Genomic DNA, 27,324 nt, shown 5'->3' on the forward strand with positions numbered 1-27,324 from the left:
AAAGAAAAAACATCATTTTGGAAATAAGTAAACTATAAGAGCAACTAAAGATTAAAAGGATAAATGTTGTTTAGAAATAAAAAAGAAATGAAAATCATATAAAAAGTATTAAAGAAAACGTGAGAATTACTAGTTAGGCAAAGATCCAACAAATAAGCAATAGGAGTCCTAGAAGAGAACCAAATGAAAACAGAGTAAAAATAGTACTAAAAGCAATAATTTATGGAAACTTCCCTGAAATAAAAAAGATTTCAGACTACATATTGAAATCTTCACATCTCTGAGAATATCAACCCTGAATGGATATCATCAAGATGTATTCTAGTAAAATTACTGATTTCTAAAGAAGAGATCCTTTGGGCTTCTCAGCAAAACAAGCATGTGACTCATAAATATATGAAAGAAAATCAGATTATCTTCAGACCTCAGCAGCAAAGGTTTATGACAGGAGAAAATGGGTAAATATATTTAAGAAGTAGAAGGCAAGAAAATGTGAGCCAAAGATTTTATCTTCTCTCTTCTGCAAAGTGACTTTTAAATATAAAAAGCATAGCAATTAACATGTAACAACTAAGAGAATCTTTTCCATAATTCTTTACTAAGGATTCTACTTGAGAATAAGCTTCAGACAACTAAAAAGAATAGAGAGACACTAAGAGAAACTGGCAGTGAGCATTAAAGATGTAGTTATTTATAGAACTCATACTAAGTGAGGGTTATTACGTAGAGTTATGCATGCTCTGAGTATGTACGTATAATACAACTACAAAAAATGGGGAAATCACATGTAAAAAGCATTTTTTAGTAAACATATGATGGTAGTATTTGTCTTATTTCAGGATTACTCTGTGTCACACTATGTGACCAAAATAAATAATTAAAGGATATTCTAATTCTACATCCCTGTACCTTGAAAACTGATGTTCTTACTTTGAAAGAAAGGAGATATAACTGTAATATAGAAAAGGGTAAGTAAAAATTCTATAGCTGTGAAATTGAAAGTATCAACTAAAGAGGTATACTATTAGCTTAAATACTCACACACATGTACACACACACAGACACACACACACACAAACTTCCTGGCTCTACTGTAAGAGCCTAGAAAAATAACACTGACACATAGTGATGAGCACCCTGATGGTGATCCTGAAATACTATTTTCCACCAAAAGAAACCAGGGCTTATGGAGAAATAGCTAGCTAGTTGCAGATCCAGGTCAAGAAATGTGTAAGATGAGACCATCTTGAGTTCAGAACAATTTGATGGGTCAGTTAGCAAAGAAGCTATCAAAGATTATTAGGTCTATGTTAAAAGAACTTGGGAACCACCCTGAAGAGACCATTACCCTGAAAGACTGTTGGCCAAAGATAAAATAGTACCAGCTTCACGACAGATGATAATTCAATGAAGTAAAGCTTGAACAGGTTTAAATCTGAGTTTGTAATAGTATTATTCAAGTGAAATCAACTGGTCAAGCTTGAAGGATGACAGAAGACCAGTTCATTAAACTGAAAACTAGTAAATAAAAATTGGTGTTAAATTTTTTTAAAAAAAAATCAAATGGGAGAATCAAACATTTATTCTGCTTTTCCTATTTGAACTGTCACAAGGTAACCAAATAGTCAATAAGGGAATCATCTCTTCATGAAAACATTCCAACTAACAACTGGAAGATGAAAGATATAATTAGAATATTACCATTTTGCAACCAAGCACCAATGAATTAATAGATCTGATCATTAAGAATTCAGGGTTGACAGTACTACAAAAAGAGAGATAACCAGATGAAAGATCACAACACCATGTATGATCTTGCCAAAGGGATCAAACCTGAAACAGATCAAATCTTTAGATTCACCTGTCAAAATACAGGAAATACACAGGAACTGTATTATGAGTAATCAATTAACAAAATCCAGATGGTAGGAAATTCTACAACCTAAAAAGTCCAGGTTCCTGAACAAATACATTGAAGGAAAAGATAAACATATACATATGATTGATTTTTAAGTAGACAAGACTGAACTACAGCGTCTAGGGATGCACACAACTACAAAGAAATGCAAGGAAGTGACTACTCTGATACCCTTAAAGTCAGGATAGTGGTTCTTTAGAGAAGAAGGAAAGGGATAATAACCAGGACATGAAAGGGTCTCCAGAGTTGCTGGTAAAGTTTTCTTTCTTTCTTGAGCACAGATTAAAAGACTATTTGTTTTATAATAATTCCATTAAGGCACATGTTTGTGTTTCTTATCTGTTCTAATAATAAATTTTTAAATTTAAAAAATGCACCTTATACAAAGTCCAAAATGAATAAAAGAGTATGCATTGACAAATATGTCTCCCTCCCACCCCTTATACGACACCCTAGCTCTACTTTCTAGAAGCAACCAACCATTGACACCACTTTCTTTTGCATCCTTCCAGAGACGGAATTGGATTATTTTTAAGAGATAAATAGAAGCTTTTTAAGACAAACTAACTTTTCTTTTTTCTTCTTTTTTATTGGAGTATAATTGATTTCCAATGTTGTGTTAATTTCAGATGTACAGCAAAGTGAATCTGTGATACATATACATCTATCCACTCCTTTTTGGACTTTTTCCCCACATAAGCCATTACAGAGTACTGAGTAGAGTTCCCTGAGCTATACAGTCAGTCCTTATAAGTTATTAATTTTATATCCAGTAGTGTGTATATGTCAATCACAATCTTCCAGTTCATCCCTTGACAAAGCAACTTTTAATGTATGATTATTTAAAGCCATTATTATTACATACCTCTTCAAAGAGACACAAAGCTGCCTCATAGAGTGAGCACAAGCCATCAGATGTTCTGGTTGGTTCCCTCCACTGACTCCGATCAGCAGATGAACCCTATAATTAAGACATTGTGGAATACAGTTTGGTAAGGAGAGAGACATATATTAAGATCACTTAAACTGTCCACAAAACGTTTAAAGAACTGTTTATATAATTATGTGCTTTAAGATCAAATCCTAACATTACATCACGAAACCAACTTCTATGTGTTGTAAAAGAGGTGGCTATAGAGTGAAGCAGTAAATTAAGTACCAATCCCTCACTGATTATCTTATTAAACAGTGATTTGTTCTAAGGGTCACAGGTTTAACACAGAAACAGTCAAAGAGGCAGAATTTTGCCAATTACACACTCTTTGGGCAGCCAATATTTAATAAATGAAGTGAAGTGAAAGCCACTCAGTTGTGTCTGACTCTTTGCGACCCCAAGGACTGTAGCCCTCCATGCTCCTCTATCCATGGGATTTCCCAGGCAACAATCTAGGACTTCCCTGGGGCTGCCTTGTTCACGTGCTCCAAGAATAAAGCAGCATATAGCCAACTTAACTGATGATCCTGACCAGAACAGCAGTTAAGTCTGTTCCTCCTTAGTTTTGGCATAACAAAAGTCCCACAAGTCAGTTCATAGCTGAGGAATCACAGCTCCTCTCTGGGACAAACAGCCTAAGGTAATTTATTATCCACTTGACTCTCCATATATAGGCACCTTATGTTGCTGCTGCTGCTGCTAAGTCGCTTCAGTCGTGTCTGACCCTATGCGACTCCATAGACGGCAGCCCACCAGGCTCCCCCGTCCCTGGGATTCTCCAGGCAAGAACACTGGAGTGGGGTGCCATTGCCTTCTCCAATGCATGAAAGTAACAAGTGAAAATGAAGTCGCTCAGTCGTGTCCGACTCTTAGTGACCCCATGGACTGCAGCCCACCAGGCTCCTCCATCCATGGGATTTTCCAGGCAAGAGTACTGCAGTGGGGTGCCATTGCCTTCTCCCAGACACCTTATAGGCATCTCAAATAAACATATTCAAAACTAAATTCCCAATCTAACATTTCTCCCACATTCACCCAAACCAGTTCCTCCTATGCAATTTCTCCACAAAAGGACCCAATGGTTATGACCAGAAATCACTCTTTTACTGAAAACTGATAAATCAGAGTGAACTTGACCTCCACTGTTCCCTCAAATTTCTATATTCTTAAATCTTTACATCACAAATATCAAGTTCCTTCTCTTGATTTATCAGTCTTATAATTGTAAAATTTTCATTGGTGTCTTTATTTCAAAGGCTATTATTTGTAAAAATACATTCTATATGATCACCTGGCAAATATACCATAGAAAAGTATATCCTCTACCATAGAAGAGATTTGGGCCTACGTGCTCTGTAAGATCCCATTCAACTCCAGGACAGTATGATTTTATCAATTCAAGCTATTTTAATTAACATGATTCCTAGGTAATGAAAGAAATGATATTGGCTATTTAATTTACTGCTGGGTCATCAGGTGCTAAGCTAATGCTACCAAATCAATTTTTCCTCCTAATCCCTTAAGGTGGTACTTCTGAAATTTTAATGTAAACATGAATTATCCGGAAACTGTTAAAATGCAGATTCCAAATTAGTAAATACAGGTGGGGGCCTTAGATTCCGCATTTCTAACAAGCTTCCAGTGACACCAATGCTGCTGTCTGAGGCTCACACTTCCAATAGCAAGGCTTTAGAGAGCCACTTGCAGGTCTCAGAGTTATATCAGAAGCTGGCTGTTCAAAATTACCTAGTTCCTAGATACATAATGTGTGGCTATACCAGAAAATACTATGAGGTACAACCTCTCCAAATTCCATAATTAGCTGTGTAGAACCTCTGGGAAAAACACAATTGTAATCTGTGACTCCATTCTTTAAAGGTCACCTCTACTGATTACCAAACCAAAAGCAGATGAGAAACAACAGCTTACTATACCTTCTTGGGAGCTGGTACAGGGCTATAATAATTGGTTTCTTATGCCTGTTTACAGTATAAAGGAAAACACTGAAAACAGCATAAGGTTTTCAGTAACAGACCTGTGCTTCATCACTTATGGGCAATGTGATTTAAGGATTAGTTTCCTTATCCTTCGACAGGAATAATGCCTCTTTTATTTAGGGCTGTTGGATGTAACAACTGAAATTATACATAAAACATCCTTGGCACAGTTCTTAATATATAGAAAGAACTCAAAACTGGAAGCAATAGTTGTCATTATTTTGTATGATATACACAGAGAAAGAAGAGAAAACACAGGAAGTCTTTAATACATTTTTGCACCAAACCAATTTTTTTAAAAATTCTTCAAAATCTGTCTGTAGTGACTGTCGTTGACTTCTGTTCTCCCCAAAAAATCAGTATTAAGCATGAGACTAATCCTTCCCCAATCAATTAGGACTAAAGACATCTCTAAAACCCATTTTGTATAGAATTCTTAATGTGTTTTGTAAATATACTGCATAACAGAAAAAGAGGGCTACATCTAGGCATTTTTCATTTTGGAAAATAAAGCATGTTAAGTGTGCAACAATTCATACACTGCTAACAGGAAGTTCAAAGGTCTAAAGATACAGGGGAAATTAAAATAACAAAAATATATGGTTTTACAGGTCTTCATTAAATTACCTTTCTCTTATTTACCTACCATCATAATACCTTTTCGTTTTTTCCCCACCTGTCTTTTTATTAATAAGATAATCATACAAGAACATTAAGACTTGATGGAGTACATTTCTTTATGTTCTTGCTATCTGCTTTTACTCTTCTTCCAATTGTTTTAGTAACTCCCCACTGCCTACAGAATTAAGCTCAAAACCCCACAGCATGGGATACATGGCCCCACCTAGTTTGTCAGCCTTAGTTCATTCCATTCCACCATGAACATCCAGAAGCCTGCTCTACCACACCTCCATCATTCTGTGAACACTAAACCTCTCAGCTGAAGATTTTTTCAGCTCCCTCACTCACAAACCTCATGTTTGCAAGCAAACTCTTACTTTTCAACTAAACATCATTTTCAGCCCCTTCCCCTCTAGCCTTTCTCCTATGTCCCATGACCTTGTCCCTATGCAGATCTCTAGTACAGTCCAGTACCATTAACATGAAATGTCTATGCATCTCTCTTTCCTTAAACTGTAAGCTAGATAAAGGCATGGATGCTACAAAGCTTATTCATCTTTTTAACCCAGAGACTAGCATTATCTGGCACACAGTAAATACCTAGTGGTATCAAAGGCCAAAGATGCCTTTAGTGCTGTTTATATTTTTAGTTTATTTTTTTAGGATGTGGGGATATACAGTGACATTATTTCCCTTCTCTTTATTTAGATATAAGTTAATGATTATCTTGCACACTTGCACTCGAACCTCTGAGTTACTGCATGTGTGGGTAGTGGAGGTTAAGTAAGAATCACACATGTAAATACAATTTAAGGATGAACTTTTTTTTTAAGGCCTTATACCAGTTTCCCGATGGCTCAGCAAGTAAAGGATTCACCTGCAAAGCAAAAGACATAAGAGATGCTGGTTTGATCCCTGGGTGGGGAAGGTACCCTGGAAAAGGAAATGAGAATCCATTCCAGTATTCTTGCCTGAAAAATCCCATGGACAGAAGAAACTGGTGGACTACAGTCCAAAGGGTCGCAAAGAGATGGACACAACTGAGTGACTAAGTATACCAGGTACTCAACTGATGGTTATGTGTCTCTCCCTCTAACTTCTATTAATAGCTTGGGGATAAGTTTTATCCCAGCTGCTCATGAGGACAGAATCTTAGGATAGTAAGAATCAGGTCAGGATGGGGTCCAGTGTACCAGGAGAGGCTCTAGATACTTTATGAGTTCTCAACCAACAACAACTGATAACACTGTAAAGTGTAAGAAATATGAATTCTGGAGACCAAGAGCATCAGATCCTATCCTCACTGTGCAAGAAAGAATAATAAATACAAAGTTCAAGTTAATAACCATCTCTTTTCCCTAAAATCTATCTGAAATTTAATTAAATTCAATCTAACATAGGCCTGTGGTGACTTCTGGAGGGCCAAACTAAATCACACAAACATACAAGATTCTTCCCCAGAATATACCCAGAATTCTGACGAAAGCTATCTGGGGTGTCCTAGCCCAAACAGAAAGTTATAACATAAGGGTATAGCCTAGGAGGGGAAGAAAGGAAGCCCTTTCTGCCTAGGTGAATACAACGTTCTGTCCAGAAATGAAAGAAGTCAAGTGGAGAGAAAACTGGAAATCCAGCAATAAAATAAGTTTATGGTGTTTTATATCTACTTTAAGGTAGGCCTTCATGGGGGAAAAAGTCAATTTAACATAAATAGTGTAAAAGCTGCATATAGTAGTCAGAGAAAAACACGGGCTTTGCTGACAGACTAGGGGGTTGTAAGAATTGGTTAACACAGTGCCTGGCCCGTCCATGCTTAATTAGGAGTACACGCTATACTTTCAGTTCTTTTGACAAATAGGTGTGTAACTTTGGATAACTGCCACAGTTTCTTCATCCTTAAGATAACAGTAAATAATATCTTCTTTACAGATTAACAAGATAATTGAATGAGACACTGCTTATAAAAAGCACCTGGTAGCAGGCATTCAACAAAGGTTAGAGTTCTTCTTCCCTTATGCCAGGTACTGGGAAGCAGTAAGTAAAAATCCAAAAATGAATGGAATAGTATACTATACGTTAATTAAATGAATATTAAAGCTCAGTATATAGGTAGTAAGTATATTTAGTATGAGTATTTCTTAAGCTTTAGAGCCAATTTAAACTCACAACCAAATATGCATACAAACATTTCCAACGTGCTAAAAGACAACGAAGCTAAACAGATACAGAGAAAAGCACTTTACTTTCTTTGGGCATCCTCTTCCCACTAAGGAGTAATACTGCAGGATAAGGTTTAGAGGGTAAGGTGGGGCAAAGGCTTCTGACTCAGGGTATTTAGCATTTTGGTCAAAAAGGAAATACACTAGGGGCAAGCATACGATCATATAAGTTGTCTGTGCAATAATTAACATCTTTTCTTTATGACAAAGGCAATGGAAAATAAATGGGACTGTAAAATGAAGAATTAAGTAACTCCTCACAGAAATATTAACATGTGACCAAGAACAGATACATTATTTTAGGTCATCAAATGGCATCACATATTTGAAAATGGTACAAATTTAGAGAACGTTACCAGAAAGTATTAAGAATTGTAAAATAAAATGAGAAACACAGATATGCAAGTGCATGTTTAAATATTCAGTAAGAAACCACAAGAGGCCTTTCACTGCTGTTACCTCAAATCTTTCTTACTCAGATCACTGCATCTCTGGCTCGAGGTCTCTACTTTCATAGGGCCTTTCCAACATTCCAGATTCGGAGCAAAGCACCACATGCTTTCCTGCCTACATTTTATTTAACATTAAGAAATTCAAATTTTCATAGATATAATATAGAGTCTCCAAGTACTTACTTACAATAAAATTATTTGTAAAAAAAAATGACCCAATATTTATTATTCAATTCACAAGCACAAAACATAAGCCAGGTGAAAATTTAAATGCCCTGGTTTAAAAGTAAATTCAACATAATTATTTTTTATGAAACATTCCTGTCAATCCAAGAGCTCTCCACTTTTGGCAGGGGGTAAGACATGAAACATACACACATAATTTATAAACCATATTTTTATAAACTAAATAAATTTGTTAAATGACATATGATATCTGGTGATAAAGGACACCAAAAAGCTTGATCAATGTCACCCAACTGAAATTAAGTCAATTTATGAGTGTTTTAATCTTTATATTCCAAATTTGTATTCTTATTTCAAACTTTTATTCTGTTTTCAAAAAGCATTAAATTTCAATTTTAGAAATTCTTGAAATATATCATATTGCACTGCATTTTACTGTTTATTCTTTAATATGGTGTCCAAAATTAGTTCCTTTATGATAATCAAGTAATTAAATTCCTTCATGAACAAGATATTCATTGCAGATCTAGGATGCTCAGTTCATCACTCCCCTCCATTCAGGTCTCTGCTCAAATGTCACAATTCAGAGACTTTCTTGACCACATTAACCAAAATACCACACCTATCCCCTCCCCAATCTCTGCTTGAGTCCATCATTTTGCATTCCCTTTCCCTCCCTTATTTTAATTCTTAGAACTTCACACTACCTGAAATTTATATGTATTGTCTGATTCCCCCACTAGGCTGTAAGATTCAAGAAACTACATTTTTCTCTGCTGTATCCCTAGGGCCTAGAATAACACTTAGCATACAGTAAATAGTTAATAAAAATTGAGAAGCTTGAAATTAGCAATTTTTTTTGTCAAAAGATCTCCATAGTCACCAGCCAAGGCCTCTCATTTTACATTTGAGTTTGCTAAAACACAGCGAAGTTAGATGAATTTCTCAAGTTCGCACAAGAAGCCATAAAACTTAAACTATAATCCTGACTCCTGATTCAGAAATCTTAACATAATACCAACTAGTTTGTCCTTAAATTGCATATTCACATCAACACATATAAAAGTTTCTTCACTCCAAGTACGTAAAATAATTAACTAACCTAACATCACCAGTAGAATTCTCAAATCATTCACTGTTACCACCAATTCATTAAAAGCTGAGTTGACCTTTTCCAAAATTGTTAGATAAGAATTTTAAAGCTGAGATTTATAATACATACCAAAGAACGCCTCATCTGCATTAATATAGTCATAAAGCAGTCAAAGCTGATCATCCCTTCTTGGCTTGACAGTAGTTTGCTTTTCTCCATGGAATTGACAACTGCTGAAGCCCCCAATGCCATTTCTATCCATTCAAGGAGATACCGCAAAGAACCTCGCTGAGCTGCTAAACCAAGCAGCAACTCAGAAGCTAATCTACGACCTAAAGTGTCTGCTCCAGAATTGGGAATAGTTACTCCTTTAAGAAAAGTTGTTACTTGTGATAAGCAATCCAAGCCCATAGGTGGAATCTTGCTTTCATTTGCTAAAGATAATGGTGGCAAAGAGCTCACAACTTCAATTGCAGTATGAATAACATCATTGCAAAGACTGAGCCCAGGTCCCGACACAGGCATCATCCAACTTTGTCTCAGAAGTGCAAATAATAAACTTAGACCAGTTCGAACACCCATTTCTATAAGTGCATCAGTGCTTGACCGAGGACGTTCACTAACAGAATGGACATCTGCTGAACCAGAGCTGCTCTCCGGAGAATGCTGCTGCTGTTTCACTTTGCCTTTGTCGTGGTATTTATTAGAAAGTGCATAGAAGACACGCTGGAGTACAAGCAATCGTTTTCGAAGTGCCCCAGCAAATGGGGAATCTGAACATACCATCTTTGCAAGTGCTAGCTGACTGCTAAGAAGGGCATCCAAATAGTGGTCCTGTTCATCGCTTGAAAGAGACTCACGTTCAAAGTCTGGCAGCTGTGGTCCTTTGAGGCACAAAACTTGTTGAGGCAAAGGTACTACTTCCTTATTGCTGACCAGTTTAGAATATAAAACAGCAACCCCCTCTCTTGTAGCAATAGATTCACTGTCCTCTGTAATCCAGGAGCTGTTGAGGTGTTCAAGCCATTTTAGTTTCACTGGTGGAACCATAGTTGCCATATTGATTTACTCTTCAGCCATTAGTTCTATAAAGAGAGAAGAAAAAGCAATCAAAAACCTATGAAAATTTTCAGAAAATGTTTCTTAACTTCCATCACATATTACAGTTAGTAATCTCAAACTGATGAAGCACAAAGTCTGGACTTTAGTTAACAGTTATGTACCAATGTTAGTATTTTAGCTTCAATAAATGAACCATGGTCATTTAAGATGTCAATATTAGGGAGAAATGGGTGAAGGGCATATGAGAACTCTGTACTATCTCTGCAAATTTAATGTAAATCTAAAATTATCACAAAATAAAAGGTTTATTTTAAAAATCAGTGATTTATGTACCTTTTCTCTTTGGATTCTGGTCCCACTATCAGTATAACAGCGGGTTCTACATGAAGATGGACCCCAGATTTGTATCTTGTGGCCTCTCCTCTGAATTCCAAACTTATAAATGTAATTGTCCACTTGACCTTGCCATATATAGACACCTATTCCAATCCCAAAGAAAGGCAATGCCAAAGAATGCTCAAACTACTGCACAATTGTACTCATCTCACACGCTAGTCAAGTAATGCTCAAAATTCTCCAAGCCAGGCTTCAGCAATATGTGAACTGTGAACTTCCAGATGTTCAAGCTGGTTTTAGAAAAGGCAGAAGAACCAGAGATCAAATTGCCAACATCCACTGGATCATCAAAAAAGCAGGAAAGTTCCAGGAAAACATCTATTTCTGCTTTATTGATTATGCCAAAGCCTTTGACTGTGTGGATCACAATAAACTGTGGAAAATTCTGAAAGAGATGGGAATACCAGACCACCTGACCTGCCTCTTGAGAAACCTATATGCAGGTCAGGAAGCAACAGTTAGAACTGGACATGGAACAACAGACTGGTTCCAAATAGGAAAAGGAGTACGTCAAGGCTATATATTGTCACCCTGATTTAACTTATATGCAGAATACATCATGAGGAACGCTGGGCTGGAAGAAGCACAAGCTGGAATCAAGATTGCCGGGAGAAATATCAATAACCTCAGATATGCAGATGACACCACCCTTATGGCAGAAAGTGAAGAGGAACTCAAAAGCCTCTTGATGAAAGTGAAAGAGGAGAGTGAAAAGGTTGGCTTGAAGCTCAACATTCAGAAAACAAAGATCATGGCATCTGGTCCCATCACTTCATGGCAAACAGATGGGGAAACAGTGGAAACAGTGTCAGACTTTATTTTGGGGGGCTCCAAAATCACTGCAGATGGTGACTGCAGCCATGAAATTAAAAGACGCTTACTCCTTGGAAGGAAAGTTATGATCAACCTAGATAGCATATTAAAAAGCAGAGACATTACTTTGCCAACAAAGGTCCATCTAGTCAAGGCTATGGTTTTTCCAGTGGTCATGTATGGATGTGAGAGTTGGACTGTGAAGAAAGTTGAGCACAGAAGAATTGATGCTTTTGAACTGTGGAACTGGAGAAGACTCTTGAGAGTCCCTTGGACTGCAAGGAGGCCCAACCAGTCCATCCTAAAGGAGATCAGTCCTGGGTGTTCATTGGAAGGACTGATGCTAAAGCTGAAACTCCAATACTTTGGCCACCTCATGTGAAGAGTTGACACACTAGAAAAGACTCTGATGCTGGGAGGGATTGGGGATGGGAGGAGAAAGGGACGACAGAGAATGAAACAGCTGGATGGCATCACTGACTCAATGGACATGAGTCTGAGTAAACTCCAGGAGTTGGTGATGCACAGGGAGGCCTGGCGTGCTGTGTGATTCAAGGGGTCACAAAGAGTCGGACACGACCGAGCAACTGAACTGAACTGAACTGAATAGGCATTTCAAATTAAACAAATTCAAAACTGAATTCCCAATCCAACATTTTCTCCACACTCACCCAAACCTATTCCTCTTGTGGAATTCCTCATTTCAATAAATGACAACCCTATTCTTCCATTTCCTCTGGCTAAAAAACTTTGGGAGCCATCATTGATTGCTCCTTCTCTTATACTTACACTCCAAATTCAGTCAACTCTACTCTCAAAATATAGCAAGAATCCAAATAGTTCTCACACTCTTCCATTGCTAAAACCCCAGTCTAAGCCATCATCTCTTGGATCACCACAGAAGCTTTCTTACTGGTCTCCCTGACTGTACTGAGGAACCACAGTGACTCCAAAACAGCAATATATAAAAATATATTTTATTACTGTATTCTAGCATACAGTACTCCAGTGTTCTTGCCTGGAGAATCCCAGGGACGGGGGAGCCTGATGGGCTTCCGTCTAAGGGGTCACACAGAGTCGGACATGACTGAAGTGACTTAGCAGCAGCAGCAGCAGCATACAGTAAGTGCTCAGTAAGTATTTGTTGACAAAGAACACTTAAAAACTAAGTTTCCTGGGATAAAATATTCACAAGACATATATCCTGCAAAGGACTATCATCCAAGACACAATTAAGGACTCCTACAACTCAGTAATAAAAAGACAACCTAATTTTTAAAATTGTCAAAAAGGATGTGAACAAAACTTCACCAAAGATACTGTGAATGGCCAAAATGCACAAGTGCTCAACATCATTATTCATCAGAAAGATGCCAATTAAAAACATAGAGATAATACACATCCACAAGGATTAAAATTAATAAGGCTGACAAGATCAAAGGTTAGCAGGATGCAGAGCAATCAGAACTCTCACAAACCATTTGTAGAAATGTAAAATCTGAACAGCCACCTTAGAAAGACATCTAGTAATTTCTTATAAAACTAATCATGCATGTGTGTGTTAAGTTGCTTTAGTCATATCTCTTTGCAACCCCACGGACTGTAGCCTACCAGGCTCCTCTGTCCATGGAATTCTCCAGGAAAGAATACTGGAGTGGGTTGCCACACTCTCCTCCATGGGATCTTCCAACCCAGGGATCAAACCTGCGTCTCTTAAGTCTCCCGCATTGGGAGGTGGGTTGTTTACCACTAGCGCCACCTGGGAAGCCTCCAAAAACTAAACATGTATTAGTTTGTTGATGACCCAAAAGTTTCTCTCCTACAAACTGACCCAGAAGTAAACACAACGATAATAAGATTCAATGCTAAATGACAGCTGCCTCTAGAAGGTGAGGGCATGAATAGACTGGGAAGGGCATGAGGTAACTTTCCAATGTGAGAGCAATATTGGATTACAAAACTTTACGCATTTGTAAAAACACAGTGAATATATATTTAAGATTTTACATTTCACCACATGTAAATTTTACCTTAATAAATACTGAACCCCAGTTGATATACATATATAAGCATAAATATATAATGGAGTTGATATACATATATTATAAACGCATATATTTGGAGGAAATACACTGATGTGAGTAATCTTGCTGCTGCTGCTGCTGCTAAGTCACTTCAGTCGTGAGTAATCTTAAAATACATCAAATAATAAGATGCATTGGTGGGTATGTGTAAACATAAATATATGTGTATATATATACACATAACACATACATATGGATAAGCTATATGATAAAACAAGTATAGAAAAGTATTAATGGAAGAACTTCAGTGTTGAATATATATGCCTATTCATTTTTAAGTCTTTCAACTTTGCTGTAAAACTGTGTTTGAAAATTTTCATCATAAAACATTGCAGGGGAGTTGAGACTAACTCCTGCCTTTCAAGCAAGTCCCCAGGACGGTAGTCATGACAGTTAGTGGTAGAGAAAGATCCTCATGTACTGAAGGGCATTTTATTTTCAAGATATAGATAGATCTTAAAGAAAGAGCTCCAGTGATAGATAAGCCAGGCTAATTAAAGGGAGTTTCCTGTTTCTAAATACATCCTGTCAAATTCTAAATATAAAATCTAATGGTACTTCCCTTTGCAAGCTTATAATTACTATGCTTTATTTATCTTCACTAGATACTTGGAAAGTATATACTTAGGAGAGGGAAAATAAAACCATAAGCCTCCTTCCACTTTATTCAGCAAAGTATTTACGTAAACATTGTGCAGAGGATATAAAAGTACCTTATTTACCTCCATCCCTGTGAGCCACAGGTAATTTTTCTCTTTTTAATTTTGCTAGTTTGATTGCTATAAAGCTGCTCTAATTTGAATCTCCCTGATTACTAACATCTGAACCTCGCATGTATATTTGTCATTTGGACATATTCTTCAGGGAAATGTTATTCGTGTCCTTCTAGTCACATATTTTTCTACTGGGTTATTTTTCCTGTCAATTTGTAAAAAGTTTTTGTATTTTATCATTGTTTTCAACACTGCAAATATTTTTTCTAAATCCACCTTTTGCATACGCACACATCTTTTTTTTTTATAGCTCCTGCTTTCCATTCTTGGTTAAAGGAGCACCCCCAACATCATCATGCTCTTACACATGACTTCCAGATTATCCAGATATTCACCTGAATTTTCCTGAGGTATATTTTTATGTTTTACACATGAGTCTATATGAGTTTTACATTCATCTGGCATTTTAATAAGCTCTATATGGTGTAGAATTGGATTCCAATTTTATTGTTTCCATGTAGATGGCTAATTATGCTACTACCATTTATTAAGTAATCCAGGACTTCCAAGACAGCTGAGGACAGTGGCAGTTACATAATTATCTCCCATTTCTTCCCAAACAGTAAGGAAAAATTAAATTCTACACAAAACTACACCTACAGCATAATTTGAAGATATATTATGACAAAATTGCAAATTAACTGAAAAAGAAGAAACAGCATCAATCCCAGTGCACATACTCTCACCTCAAACAGCCACAAGGCTTTGGGCAAGCAAAAGCAGACTAAGAAAATCTGTAGAAGAGAAGAGGAAGGATATTGAAGAAGCCTAAAAATGATCTGGAATGACTGCCAGAAAGATTAAATCCACACTAAATCTGAAAATAGAGAACAAATGTCCAGAACACAAACTACATGAAAGAGATTTCAAAGGAGATTTAAAGGGTCAGGAATGATTTAAAGGAGCAGGTACAATTTTAAAAGACAGGTATGATTTATGTGAGTAATCCTTGAAATGCAGAGAGGAGAAAAAAGACAAAAAAGAAGAGAGAAGAATTCTTTGGCAACTGGATGGTAAAGGGTAAAAGAAAAAAAGTAGGAGTGAATATTTAGGGTTCTGCAAGACAAAAGAGAACCATAAAACTGGACATATAACAAAGCTTCCTCTCAAGCAAAAGAAACAAATGACATACACACATACCAAAAAAAATTCTTCAAAGTACTTGGACTTTGCTATATAGACAGAAGAGGGTTCCATTCAGCAATAGAGTTGCAGACATAGAGAACAGACTTGTGGACACAGTGGGAGAAGGCGATGGTGGGATACATTGAGAGGGTAGCACAGACACATAAACATTACTATATGTAAAAAATAGATAAGCTAGTGGGGAAGGTGCTGTATAGCACAGGGAGCTCAATCCTGTGCTCTGTGACAACTTAGGGTGGAATGGGGTGGAGGGTAGGAGGGAGGTATATATGCATACTTATGTATACATAAGTATACTTATGTATAAGAGGGAGGGGACATATATATACTTATGACTAAGTCATGTTGTATGGCAGAAGCTAACACAACATAGCAAAGCAATTATTCTCCAATTAAAATTTAGAAAGAGGGTGCCATTAAATTAGGAATATTATTTTCTTAAAAGCCCAATACCGTAAAAATGAACAAGAAAAAAGACCACAAAGAACTACTACAAAAAATCAGGAAAGTTTACATACATCAACTAAGGGAAATCTTCCTGATAAAAAGAAAGCATAAAAAAACAAAAGTTAACAATTCAAACAAAACTAAACACATTTAAACATTTGAGGATATGAAAAATCTTGATTCAGATACTAGAAAAATAAAATGAGAAAAAGACCACATAAATAAACAAAAGTTTTTGAAAAGTTAAGGGACAGGGAGAGAAGAAGGCTGAGTGCTGAAGAAGTGATGGTTTCAAACTGCAGTGCTGGAGAAGACTCTTGAGAGTCCCTTGGACAGCAAGGAGATCAAACCAGTCAATCCTAAAGGAAATCAATTCTGAATATTCATTGGAAGAACTGATGCTGAAGCTCCAATACCTTGGCCACTTGATATGAGTGAGCTGACTCATTTGAAAAGACACTAAAGCTGGGAAAGATTGAAGGCAGAAGGAGAAGGGGACAACAGAGGATTAGATGGTTGGATGGCATCACTGACTCAATGGACATGAGTCTGACTGAACTCCAGGAGAGGATGAAGGGCAGGGAAGCCTGGTGTGCTGCAGTTTATGGTGTCACAGAGAGTCGGACACAATTTAGTGACTGAACAAGAAGAAGGAAATAGAAGAAAAAGACAAAATTCTTGGAAATGAATAATGAATTATAAAGTGTCCAAGGAAGAGTAGACGCAAATAATAAGCTGGCAAGGGCAAGGACAACTAAGGGGTGCGGGTGGGGGAAACAATTATGAGAATTAAAATCTCTCACACACACACACACACACATGCACACACGAATTAGTGAAAGCAGTGGAAACAGAAGAGAAGAAAATAAGGGCAAGTATTTGTACTACTAGACTACCTAAAAGAGTAAAACAAAACAAACAAAAAAATCTGATTTTAAAGCTACCAGCCAAGAAAACTTGCCAGAAATAGAAAAATATCTGAATCAATACAATAAAGGGCTCACAGATACCTAGAAAATTAACCAAGAACAATCAACTCTAATACTTTGGCCTTGTAAAACTGAAAGATGTAGGTAAAATCCTCAAGACGTCCGGGCAAAAAGAGCAAATTAAAACTTAAAAAGGCGAAAGAATCAGACTGGCATTGGGCATTTTTAAACCAATCAAATGCACAGTATTTCAACAGCCTTTATAAAGCAAAACCAAGGCGGGTGCAAGGAAACAGAAACACAAATAATGGGAGACTTGAATATATCAATACCATTTCCTGTACAAGATGGATCAAGTGGACAAAATTATGTAAGGAAATAGAAAACTTAAACCAACAAAATAATTTACTTTTTTTCCATTAACAGGATCTACTTCTGAATTCTCTATTTTGGTCTACTTGCCATTCTTACGCCAACAGTGACTTGATTACAATGGCTGATGGGGTAAAGCATGTCCCTAACCTCTAAGATTATTATATTCAATAACATGCTACCCCATGGCTGATTCATATCAATGTATGGCAAAAACCACTACAATATTGTAAAGTAATTAGCCTCCAACTAAAATAAATAAATTTAATTTTTTAAAAAAGAAAGAAAACATCACTCTAAAAAAATTAAAAATTACATGCTACCTCTCTCAAGAGAGCACATTCTAATTTGAACTTCATTAAATACATATATTTTCATAAAATAGACATTTTCATGATAATTTGTCCACCCAAGAATATAATACGCCTTTCTATTTGATCCAATCTTATTTTACATTTTCTCCATATAGGTCCTATGCCTTTCTTGATAAAGTGTTTCTTAAGTATTCTTGATTTTGTGCTAGTATGAATGGAATTTTCCAATTTCCTTTTCTGGTTAATTACTGCTATTCAGCGATATTCTTATACTTTTCCAAATTATGCAGGGACAGAGATGAATCAAAGAAATGCAAAACATATAACAAAGGGACAAAATATGAAGAAAGCAAAGAAGTATTAAAAGATAAAACAGAAAAAAGGTCTGCAATAAGACTAAGCATATCTTACATCACTATCAGCAAAACCCATCTATTTAAACCAAAGACACTGGACTTTTCAACATGGCGGAGGAGTAAGATGGAAAGACCATGTTCCTCCCAAGAAACACATCAAATTTACATCTGCATGTGAAATAACTCCTACAGAATGATGGCAGCAGACCGCTGGCTTCCAAAAAGGCAAGCCAATCTCCTCAGAATGAGGCAGGGCAAAAAATAAAGACAAAAAAGAGACAAAGGATTTTAGAACAGGGATCTGCACCCCTGGGACAGAGTTGTGAAGGAGAAAAAGTCTCCACACTCTGAGGAACCCTCTCATGGGCAGGGGGAAGGGAGGAGCTTCAGAATCTCAGAGGGGAGCACAGCAGCAAGTGCTTGGGAGGCAAAATGGAAAGAATTCATCACAGAGATCGATGTGAAACTGTACTTCCCAACACACCCGCCGAAGTGAATGGGGACCGGGTGCTGAGGTTCAGGCTTCAGGGGTCAGACCCCAGGGAGAGGACCGGGGTTGACTGCCATGAAAATACACTGAAGGAGCTAATACAACACAGCTGAGGGAGACCAGGGAAAAGCCTGTGCCTCCCAGAGGCAAGAGATCATTGTCGCAGGGACCCTCTGACTCCATGAACTTACAGACCACAGTAATCAGCCTTAGTGAATGCCACAAGTGGGATAAGTAGCGGCTATGAACCACACAACCCCAGAGGTAGATACAGTTGCTTCCCAGGTGGTGTAGTAGTAAAGAATCCACCTGCCAATGGAGCAGGCACAGGAGAGGCAGGTTCAGTCTCTGGGTGAAGATCACCTACAGTAGGATATGGCAACCCACTCCAGTATTCTTGCCTGGAAATTTCATGGACAGAGGAGCCTGACAGGGTACAGTCCATGGAGTCACAAAGAGTCAGACATGACAGAACAACTGAGTGCACACACACGCACAGGTATATATGTCCAGCCACCACCAAACCTGGTACGAGTGCCAAAGGCAGAACTAGACATAACCGCAATGTATGATCCCAGAGGGGGCAATCCAAGCCAACTGGTCACCACCAAAGCCAGGCAAGTACCTGAGCCAGGGGACAAAATACTGTCCACTGCAGTCCAGACTGCAAAGATAGCATCTGCCACCAAACTGTGAGAAAATACAGGTTACTTACTGTCCACACCACTGCAGGAGCCTATACAGCTTAGCTCTGCAGAGTGACACATGACTCAGGGCCAATTCCCATGGGAGAGCACACAGACCCCCCCCTCAGACTGCAGCAACTCCCCCACAAGCCTCGGCTGCAGAGATAAACCCACACACCCATGGGCACCTTATCTTTGACAAAGGAGGCGAGAACATACAATGGAGAAAAGACAGCCTCTTCAATAAGTGGTGCTGGGAAACTGGACAGCTATGTGTAAAAGAATTGAACTAGAACACTTCCTACCAACATACACACAAAAATAAACTCAAAATGGATTAAACACTTAAATGGAAGGCCACAAACTATAAAGCTCTTAAAGGAAAACATAGGCAGTACACTCTGTGACATAAATCACAGCAAGATCCTCTTTGATTCACCTCCTTGAATAATGGACATAAAAACAAAAATAAACAAATGGAACCTAATTAAACTTAAAAGTTTTTCAGAGCAAAGGAAACAATAAACAAGATTAAAAGACAACCCTCAGGAGAAAATAATTGCAATAGAAACAACTGACAAAGAATTAACCTCTAATTCTATTCTAATATATATAAGCAGTTCATACAGCTCATATTAGAAAAATGAACATTCCAATCAAAAAAGGGGCAGAAGACCTAACGGACATTTCTCCAAAGAAGACATACAGATGGCCAACAAACATGTGAAAAGATGCTCAACATCGCCCATTATTAAAGAAATGCAAATCAAAACTACAATGAGGTATCACCTCACACCAGCCAGAATGGCCATCATCAAAAAATTTATAAACAATAAATGCTGGAGAGGATGTCGAGAAAAGGAAACCTTCCTACACTGTTGGTAGGAATGTAGACTGATGCACTCATTATGGACAACAGTATGGAAATTCTTCAAAAAACTAGAAATAAATCTACCATATGACCCAGCAATCCCACCACTGGGCATATACCCTGAGAAAGCCACAATTCTAAAGGACATATGTATCCCAATGTTCATTGGAGCACTATTTACAACAGCCAAGAAATGGAAGTAACCTACATGTCCAGATGTCTACAGATAAATGGATAAAGATGCGGTACATAACACTGGAATACTACTCAGCCATAAAAAAGAAGGAATTTGAGTCAGTTCCCATGAGCTGGATGAACCTAGAGCTGGTTATACAGAGTGAAGTCAGTCAAAGAGAAAAACAAATATTGTATGTTAATGCATACATATGGAATCTAGAAAAATGGTGCTGGTGAACCTATCTGCAGGGCTAGAATGGAGACGCAGATGTACAGAAAAGTCTTGTGGACACAGTGGGGGAAGGGGAGAGTGGGACAAATGAAGAAAGTAGCATCGACATATATACACTATCAAGTGTAAAATACATAGCTAGTGATAAGTTGCTATGTAAGACAGGGAGCCCAGCCACCAGGTAATCTGATGACCTAGGGGAGTGGGGTTGGGGGAGGGGAGGGGTAGGGAGGGTCAAGAGGGAAGGGATATATGTATGGCTGATTCACACTGTTGTACAGCAGAAACCAACACAACATTGTACAATTTTCCCCCAACTAAAAAAATAAATTTAAAAAGTACTTTAAAAAGACAAAGACTGATACAAAAAAAAAAAATCTATATGCTATCTAAACAAAATTCAGGCACATTATTTATAATCTCTGTTATAAATTAAGTATACATAACAATAAGATCTAATAAGTAAAACTTATTTAAAATATATATGCTATCCATAAGAAAGAGATGTAAAACAAAACAACGTGGAAAGCTTAAAGATAAAGTGCAAGGTAATAATTTAACAAGCAAATTCAGCACCCCCCCCCCACGAAATTATTACCTATTTAAGTAACAATTGGGACAAAAAGTTTCTTGGTAATAAAAAGTATAATCACTATCAAGATACAACTGTTGTGTATGAGCCCAGTAATGAAATACATGAAGCAGAAATGAAAGAAATAGAGTGGCAACCATAGTAACTGTCAGACTTAATTCCTTGACTAATACAACAGTATGTAAACCACTGGTTATGAATCTACTGTCAGACCATGAATCCCCATGAGAATGTGATGAAACCTGAGGTCTATACCAAGAAAACTGAAAATATACATTCACAGGAAAACTTTTATAGAAAATTCATAACATATTTACTCTAATAGGCAAAAAGTGGAAACTCAAGTGCCATCAACAGATGAATGAGTAAACAAAATATATTATCTATGCAATGTAATGGAATATTATCCAGCCATACAAAGGAATGAGGTAATGATACCTACTGCAATATGACTGAGCCTTGTTAACATTATACTAAGTGAAAGCTAGACATTAAAAAGTCACATATTGTATGATTCTTTTTACATGAGATGTCCCAGAACTGGAAAATGCACAGAGAGAAAAAGAAAGTCATTTCTTACCAGAAGCTAGTGGGAGGAGAGAATAAGGAGAAACTGCGCAATGGGAAAGAGGTTTTACTATGGAGTAATGAAAATGTTTTGGAACTAGACAGAGATGGTGGCAGCACAATGTGGTGAAGTACAGCTGAATTATTCACTTTAAAATGGTTAATTGTGTGTTATATGAATTTCAACTCAATAAACTATTGGGGAAAAAGATAACAAAACAGTATGGCAGGAAGTGCTTCCCCAAAATAAACTTAGGATACATTATCAAAAGAAGGCAGAAGGGCCCCTTATCAGGTACTGTTGACTAGTCATTATGACACTGAGTATCAGGGAGTAGATTCCTGGATCCATGTCACACCTAAAAGTGGCACCAAACCCCAACCGGACCTGCGTAACATCTGCCAACCTGAAGGTAAAGCTCAGAGTCTGAAGGAGATGACGTCTAAGGCTATCTGTCCATGGGATTCTCCAGGCAAGAATATTGAAGTGGGCTGCCATTCCCTTTTCCAGGGGATCTTCCTGACCCAGAGATCAAACCCAGTCTCCTGTATTGCACGCAGATTTTTTACCACCTGAGCTACCAAGGAACCCCCAAAGAAAACCGAGTCTATCCAAAATCACAAAGATTCATTGGTTCACCTTATAAGTAATTTCACAGAGGTTCCATATGCTGCTGCAAGTTCAGACTGTTCCACGAGCCCATTTTAGAGTCAGAGTGCCAAGCCTGCCTAAACCTATTCCTTGCTTCAGTATGACCCAGCCCTGGGAGGGGAAAACGAGATATTTTGAATACTTGCAAGAAAAGTTCTGTGGAGTTGCCAATCCAAGTCCAGTCATTTATAAACTTATTGACATATCTATGTACCCAGGTAACCTCTCAGTGTGTAACAACATAATATCTGAGCCTTGGTTGAGTAATGCTAACACTTCTATGTCAATAAATGAATTCACAGATACTAACACTTCTGCAGGTGCCTAAGTACACCACTAGTTACATCTTCTTACATGGAAATTTGGGGATTGAGATTTATCCTTAGGGACTCTGTTGCCTTGATACCTGAGAATACAAGGACAGTGTGCCCTTGCTGTATTCTCCCTACATAACCAAACAGAAGTCTCTCACTGGTTTGTCCCATAAAGCCTCTGTAATCACCTTAGACAAGAACCTCCAGGAGGCATAAATGATTCTGGTTTTGCCTCCATAAGGAGCACGTTCTTCCCATGGATCAGAGTGAGCACCAATGAATAATCTGGAATCTCACCCTTAAAATAGAAAAGCTAGCTGACTTCAGAGCCAACACAGTTTCCCTCAACAATGGTTGCTTAACCCACTGTTCAAATTTTAGATAACTGCTTGATTACTTACATGCTGAGTAAGGAGGTATCTGTACAATAACAAACATCCCTTGCGGCACTTGGATAAATGCCTCTGGGGAAGTAGAACAACAATTACATAAAATTAAAAAGCAAACACATTGGTTAGAGCCAATTTCACCTAATAACCTGATTATCTTTTGATTTATTGAGCTATCTTCCAGTCTGGGCTCCTGGTTTAGAGCTACCTTGCAAACTGGGATTATGATGTTGTTTTTAATTCTTTTCTGTAGTGTGTCTCAAATACTGTGCTCTGCCACAAGTTATGTAAAGGAGGCAATGACTCAGAAGATAACCTGGAAAAGTTCCGATCTCCACTGATAGTAGTAGAGGTCAGTTATTGAGGGACTAGGTCCTTATTTAACTTATATGCAGAGTACATCATGAGGAATGCTGGGCTGGAAGAAGCACAAGCTGGAATCAAGATTGCCGGGAGAAATATCAATAACCTCAGATATCAATACCAAAAACCTGCAGATAACACCACACTTATGGCAGAAAGTGAAGAGGAACTAAAAAGCCTCTTGACGAAAGTGAAGAAGAGAGTGAAAAAGTTGGCTTGAAGCTCAACATTCAGAAAACTAAGATCATGGCATCTGGTCCCATCACTTCATGGCAAATAGATGGGAAAACAGTGGAAACAGTGTCAGACTTTCTTTTTTGGGCTCCAAAATCACTGCGGATGCTGATTGCAGCCATGAAATTAAAAGACACCTACTCCTTGGAAGGAAAGTTATGACCAACCTAGAAAGCATATTAAAAAGCAGAGACATTACTTTGCCAACCAAGGTCCATCTAGTCAAGGCTATGGTTTTTCCCGTGGTCATGTATGGATGTGAGAGTTGGACTGTGAAGAAAGCTGAGCGCCGAAGAACTGACGCCTTTGAACTGTGGTGCTGGAGAAGACTCTTGAGAGTCCCTTGGACTGCAAGGAGATCCAACCAGTCCGTCCTAAAGGAGATCAGTCCTGGGTGTTCATTAGAAGGACTGATGCTAAAGCTCAAACTCCAATACTTTGGCCACATCAAGCGAAGAGTTGATTCACTGGAAAACTCTGATGCTAGGAGGAATTGAGAGCAGGAGGAGAAGGGGACGATGGAGAATGAGATGGCTGGATGGCATCACCGACTCGATGGACATGAGTTTGAGTGAACTCCAGGAGTTGGTGATAGGGAGGCCTGGCGTGCTGTGATTCACGGGGTCACAAAGAGTCGGACACGACTGATCGACTGAACTGAACTGAACTGATGTGCTTTGAAGGCAAAGAAAAGTATAGAATTTGAGGGAAGAGAGAAGATGGAAGCTACTGGAACAATACTACAAATAATGGTAAGTACTTAAATTAACAAGAATAACTGTAAACAAGACTAAAAGTGGTGGGTGGGTGGGTTGTACCCAGTCATGTCCAACTTTTTGTAACCCTATAGACAGTAGCCCTGCCAGGCTCCTCTGTCCATGGGATTCTCCAGGCAAGAATACTGGAGTGGGTTGCCATTTCCTCCTCCAGGGCATCTTCCTGACCCAAGAAATGAACCAGTGTCTCCTGCATCTCCTGCCTTGGCAAACAGACTCTACCACTGTACCACTTGGGAAGCCCCAATAAAAATGCAGAGGAGCAAAAAGAAGTCAAATATCTTGTGAGCAGGGGTCAGGACCCAGTCTGGCTCAAGATGCTGTGAAACCAAATGATGGAAAACAAACCACATGATCATCTCAATAAATTCAGAAAAAGCATTTGATAAAATTCAACATCTTTTCATGGGAAAAACACCCAACAAAGAATAGAAGGAAACTATCTCAAAAAGGTAGGTAGGTAAAGGCCACATATGAAAACCCACTGTGAACATCATACTTCAATACTGAAAGCTTTTCCTCTAAGATCAGGAAGGAAGCAAGAATGTTCACTTTTGCTACTTCTATTCCACACAGTCTTAGAAGTCCTAGTCAGATTAATTAGGCAAGAAAAATAAAAGTATCCAAATTGGAATGAAAGAAGCAAAATTATCTATTACCAAATAATACCTTATACATAGAAAATCCTAGAGTCCACACACACACTGTTAGAACTAACAAATGAATTCAGCAAAGTAGCAGGACACAAAGTCAATACACACAAAAATCAATTGCATTTCTGTAACTAACCACAATCTGAAATTATGGAAATGATTCCATTTATAATAGCATCAAAAAGAATAAAACACTGAGGAATTAACTTAATCAGGGAATGAAAACTATAAAACATTGCTTAAAGAAATTAAAGAAGACATAAATAGAAACACTTTAAATGTACATGGATTAGAAGATTTAATACTGTGAAGATGTCAATACTATGCAAAGTGACCTACAGATTTAACGCAACTCCTATCAAAATCCTAAGGACATTTTTTGGGCAAAAATAGACAAACCGAATACTAAAATTCATACAGAATCTCAAGGGCCAAAACAATCTTGAGAAAGAACAAAGATGGAGGATTTATACTTCCTGATTTCAAAAGCTGCTACAAAGAACAAAGAATAGAATAAGAGCCTCAAAGAGCCCAAAAAACATATTAGAGATCAGAAATAAACCCTCAAATATATGGTCAAATGATTTTTGACAAGCGTGCCAAGACATTCAATGGGAAAAGGACAGTCTTTTCAACAAATGGTGCTCAGAAAATTAAATATCCACACTCAAAGAATGAAACTGAACCCTTATCTCACACCATATATAAAAATTAACTAGAATGGAACAAAGACCTATTGTAAGACCTACAACTCTTAGAAGAAAACATAGGGCAAAAGTTTCAGGACACTGCATTTAGCATTGAAGTACTAGATATCACACCAAAGGCACAAGCAACAACAACAAAAAAGACAAAGTTGACTTCATGAAAATTTTTAAATTTTGTTCATCAAAAGACAGTATCAATGAAGTAAAAAGGCAAACCACAGAATGGGAGAAAATATTTACAAATAAAGCATCTGATAAGAGATTAAAAGCAAAGATATACAGGGAACTTCTTAAAAGCAGTAACAAAACAAAATAAACCAACTCCAGTTCAAACTGGGGAAAGGACTTGAACAGATCTCTCTTCAAAGAAGATATACAAATGGCCAATCAGCACATGAAAAGGTCAATATCACTAATCATTCAGGTCAGCCGCTCAGTCGCGTCCGACTCTTTGCGACCCCATGAATCACAGCACGCTAGGCCTCCCTGTCCATCATCAACTCCCGGAGTTGACTCAAACTCATGTCCATCGAGTCGGTGATGCCATCCAGCCATCTCATCCTCTGTCGTCCCCTTCTCCTCCCACCCCCAATCCCTCCCAGCATCAGGGTCTTTTCCAATGAGTCAGCTCTCCCCATGAGGTGGCCAAAGTATTGGAGTTTCAGCTTTAGCATCAGTCCTTCCAATGAACACCCAGGGCTGATCTCCTTTAGGACGGACTGGTTGGACCTCCTTGCAGTCCAAGGGACTCTCAAGAGTCTTCTCCAGCACCACAGTTCAAAAGCATCAATTCTTCTGTGCTCAGATTTCTTCACAGTCCAACTCTCACATCCATACATGACCACGGGAAAAACCATAGCCTTGACTAGACAGACCTTGGTTGGCAAAGCAATGTCTCTGCTTTTTAATATGCTGTCTAGGTTGGTCATAACTTTCCTTCCAAGGAGTAAGCATCTTTTAATTTCATGGCTGCAATCACCATCTGCAGTGATTTTGGAGCCCCAAAAAATAAAGTCTGACACTGCTTCCCCATCTATTTGCCATGAAGTGATGGGACCAGATGCCATGATCTTAGTTTTCTGAATGGTGAGCTTTAAGCCAACTTTTTCAATCTCCTCCTTCACTTTCGTCAAGAGGCTTTTTAGTTCCTCTTCACTTTCTGCCATAAGGGTGGTGTCGTCTGCATATCTGAGATTGTGCTTCTTCCAGCCCAGCGTTCTTCATGATGTACTCTGTGTATAAGTTAAATAAAACAGGATGACAATATACAGCCTTGACGTACTCCTTTTCCTATTTGGAACCAATCTGTTGTTCCATGTCCAGTTCTGACTGTTGCTTCCTGACCTGCATACAGGTTTCTCAAGAGGCAGGTCAGGTGGTCTGGTATTCCCATCTCTTTCAGAATTTTCCACAGTTTATTGTGATCCACACAGTCAAAGGCTTTGGCATACTCAATAAAACAGAAATAGATGCTTTTCTTCAACTCACTTGTTTTTTCGATGATCCAGT

General features: G+C 38.0%; 1 protein-coding gene across 8 annotated transcripts in view; it reads right to left on the reverse strand.

Moving 5' to 3' along the window:
• Positions 1–27,324, reverse strand: part of HERC1 (HECT and RLD domain containing E3 ubiquitin protein ligase family member 1) — a 222,225-nt gene that overhangs the window by 152,232 nt on the left and 42,669 nt on the right. For all 8 annotated transcript variants that reach the window (XM_055435446.2, XM_088839676.1, XM_088839675.1 and 5 more), the window contains exons 2-3: positions 9,550–10,505; positions 2,784–2,879 (exon numbers count right to left, since the gene is read on the reverse strand). In XM_055435446.2, coding sequence (XP_055291421.1) covers positions 2,784–2,879; positions 9,550–10,479 — 1,026 coding nt within the window. In that variant the 5' untranslated portion in view covers positions 10,480–10,505. The remainder of the gene's footprint in view (positions 1–2,783; positions 2,880–9,549; positions 10,506–27,324) is intronic.

The sequence above is a fragment of the Moschus berezovskii genome, chromosome 9, assembly GCF_049115385.1.
Source record: "Moschus berezovskii isolate FMDL1 chromosome 9, NW_MosBer_1.0, whole genome shotgun sequence".
In the NCBI taxonomy this organism is placed as follows: domain Eukaryota; kingdom Metazoa; phylum Chordata; class Mammalia; order Artiodactyla; family Moschidae; genus Moschus; species Moschus berezovskii.